This window comes from Brassica napus, chromosome C6 (assembly GCF_020379485.1).
Source record: "Brassica napus cultivar Da-Ae chromosome C6, Da-Ae, whole genome shotgun sequence".
Lineage (NCBI taxonomy): Eukaryota > Viridiplantae > Streptophyta > Magnoliopsida > Brassicales > Brassicaceae > Brassica > Brassica napus.
Genome location: NC_063449.1, coordinates 31,755,317 through 31,758,996, shown reverse-complemented (window position 1 = coordinate 31,758,996; position 3,680 = coordinate 31,755,317). Strand labels below are relative to the sequence as shown.

The window sequence follows — 3,680 nt, the reverse complement described above, 5'->3', positions numbered from 1 at the left end:
AGATAAAAAGTATGTCTGAGCGTAAATTTTTCATGAAAATAAGGCCTAAGATTGCTCTTGTGATAGTGGTTGATTTGGTCTTTACAAAAAGCTATAATCTTTTTCTTACAGCAAAACAAAAAAGCAGTAACCAAAATCGCCCTTCACCCAAGAACATCAGTTTTACAATAATATAATAAAATAAACGAAAAGAAAAGAGAGAGTCGGAAACGATTATTGACCCCAAAACAATACTCCTTCCATTTCATAGTATAAGATATTTTGACTTAGTGCATAAAAATTAAGAAAATTATATTTTTAAAAAAAATATTTTTAAAGATATAATTTAAAAATCATTCAACCAATTATAAAAAAAGGTAAAATTTTATTGGTTGAACAGTTTCCAATAAAGTTAAAATTAATCTTAAAATCTCAAAATATTATATATTTTAAACAAAATAAATCTTCTAAAATATCATATAATTTGAAAAGGAAGGAGTAAAAATCTTGAAAAGCTTTCTATTTATATGGTTCTTTAGATATTCAGTGGAGAAAGTAATATTTCTCTAATATCTTTGATCTCATCTTTTTTTTAACAACTATCTTTGATCTCACTAAAAACACTTTTGGTGTATTAATTTACTTTTTTTTATTTCAAAATGAATGAGTTAAGACTACCACTTCATTTCTTATTTAGAATAAAAAATAAAATAATAAATAGAAATTAAAGTTATTATTGTACTTTAATAAATTTGCATGACCAGAATCTCCACTTTTGTGTGGTAAGAGCATGATTAACCTGAACTCTTAATTTTGTGTTTTGACACTTTTTTGTTTTTTTTGTTTTTATTTTACACTTTTGCGGCTAAGAACCGATTCTTATATCTTTTATTTAAGAGCCGATTTTTAGTTTTTCTTAGTTAAAAGTTAAGAAAAGGTTCTTAACCAAGGCTAAGAACCATATCCTAAGAACCCGGGTTAATCATGGTCTAACTTGGATGGTTTTGAAATTCAATTCGAACAGCAACACAAAGAGATGATTTTTTTTTTTGAGATTTATGATAATCATGATTCCTCTAAATCCATGATCCTGATAATCAAATGATCATAATCCTCCACGTGACATAAGTTTATCGAAAAATCCAAGGGCAATCCACACATCGACTCAAGCTGAGATGTGCATTCTCTGGGATCAGGATAAGATGCTGATCGCCATAGTTAACTGTACTTGGTACTCCTCCATCAAATTAAAATTGACACTCAAATATCTCTAGTCTTGGTAATGTAAAAAAACCAAAGCTAATGAAGAAGAGACAGACGACGTAGATTAAACGAAAAAAGATGAAAACAATTGTTTTATTTATTATTTTGAAATACTATCTCATTAAATGGTATTTGTTTCCAGTGAATTTAATTCCAAATAACTCTTGATAAATATTAGGAATGAAATCTTTGTTTTTCAATAAGAGGAGATTTATAAAGAGTTCGAAATGATTAATTCAATAAGGATGGATTTGATAGAACTTTTATAAATACTAGATAAGGAGAAATTTGAACAAAAACCAAAACTAGAATTCTCCCAAATCCTTAGTACAATAAGCCCTCCTAAGAGAAAAAATATTCCAAACTTTATTTTATTTTGAAATAAAAATGGAGTGAAACTCAAGCCATTACAAGCATATCACATTTGTTATTGTAAGCTAAGCCCTCACTGAGAATCAATCCTCGCCGGTGCAATGCTCATTTTTAATTAGAAGCCTCAGGTTACTAAAAACATCATTTATTCCACGCTTAAGATGCAAACAAACAAGAACATACGATTCTCTCCACATCCATTTTATAGCTCTAGCATTATTTAAAAAGACATGATAATCAAACCAAAGTAAAACAAAACACATCTGAGCAAAGATAGTAACCAAACGACAAACAAACGGATCTTCTACTCAACCCCAAATCTCTTCCTGAGCATAGCCATGAACTCAACAACCTTCTCAGGATCAGGCAAGGACTTGGCCACACTCTCCCTCTGCATACACCTCTTAGCCCATGCAATCAGTTTCGGACACTCTGCTTCGATGCTGAAGTTACCAAACTTCTCATACCCAGGGAACCAGGTGTAGAATCCAATAAGACCGATGTCCACATACCCAAAGTCATCCCCACCAAAGTAAGGCTTGTCTCCAAGCTCGGTTTCAAGAGTCTTGAGGATCTCAATGAACTCCTTCTTGCCTGTCTCTTGTTCCTCACCCTTGGTTGCATACACCTTCCTCTGTGCCTCGTACATCTGATCACCCAAACAAAGCTCAAAGGTAAAGCTCATGAAGCATCAAACTCTAGGGGACATCAAAGGTCATCACTTTAACAATAACTCGTCTAAAGATCCAAACTTTAACAACAAATCATCTAAAGATCCAAACTTTGACCTCAATCTAACAAAAAACAGAGGATCTAGATTACCTTCTTGAGTAGCATGAAGCTCATGAGGCATCAAACTCTACTATCTAAGACAAACCGAGAGAAAGCTCAAAGATCAAAAATTTAACAATAACTCATCTAAAGATCCAAACTTTGATCTCAAGCTAACAAAAAAACAGAGCATCTCGATTATGAAGCATCAATTTTAACAACAACTCATCAGTTTCAAGCTCATGAAGCTTCAACTAAAGATCAAAACATTAACAACAACTCATCTAAAGATCAAAACTTTAACAATAACTACATCTAAAGATCCAAACTTTAACAACAACTCCATCTAAAGATCCAAACTTTGATCTCAATCTAACCAAAAAAAGAGGATCTGGATTATGAAGCATCAACTCTAATCATCAGTTTCAAGCTCATGAAGCTTCAACTTTAGGCAAAAAGATTAAAACTTTAACAACAACTCCATCTAAAGATCCAAACTTTTAACTCAAACTAGCGAAAAAACAGAGGATATCGACTACCTTCTTGTCGATGAAATCAACCCAGAACCTAGCCTGAGCCCTCTGGTAAGGATCAGAAGGGAGGATAGGGTTCTTGTGAGGCCACACCTCGTCGATGTACTGAACCTGGATGGCTGATTCGCAAACCGGTTTACCGTTGTGGATGAGAACCGGAATCTTCTTGTGAACCGGGTTCATCTGGAGGAGCAGAGGGCTCTTCTCCCTCAGATTCTCGTCCCTGTACTCGAAGTCGACACCTTTCTCCCTCAACGCGATTCTTGTCCTCATGCCGTACATGCTAGGCCAGAAATCAAGAAGGATCACCTCTTTCGCCATTCGTTTACTGTTTGATTTGATCTCGTTGACGGTTGTGTAGAGAGTGTGAGGGTTACGTTGTTTATAAAGACAGATGAGGCGTGAGGGTACCAAAATGGATTTTGCTTTCTATATTTGTTTATGTCAACGTAATCTTTTCGAAGCATGTGGATAAATTGTTTTTGTCGGTCACAGATTTTTAATTTCAATAAATGAGAAGGCCCATACGATACGGCCCAAATGTTTCAATTTTAATTCTTTGGCAATGAACAAATACTATTTTTTGTATGTAAAGAACTAATCCATTTGATTATTAATTACTTGGACAATTCTCTCTAATCGACTTTTTTTTTTAGTTTTTGTCACAAAAATAACAATTAAAAATAAAATTACGAAAATAACAATTTTTTGTTTAGAATTTTTTTTTTTTTTTTTTAAATTTGAAATCATATTCCCAAAACG

At 33.1% G+C, this 3,680-nt stretch overlaps 1 protein-coding gene across 1 annotated transcript; it reads right to left on the bottom strand.

Moving 5' to 3' along the window:
- Positions 1-1,743: 1,743 nt before the first annotated feature.
- LOC106381011 (glutathione S-transferase U19) lies at positions 1,744-3,366 on the bottom strand. The gene is made up of 2 exons (XM_013820872.2): positions 2,925-3,366; positions 1,744-2,263 (listed from the first exon to the last, which is right to left on the bottom strand). Exons 1-2 carry the CDS (start codon positions 3,237-3,239, stop codon positions 1,919-1,921), a joined length of 660 nt encoding a protein of 219 aa, XP_013676326.1. The 5' UTR covers positions 3,240-3,366; the 3' UTR covers positions 1,744-1,918.
- Between the last annotated feature and the right edge of the window lie 314 nt (positions 3,367-3,680).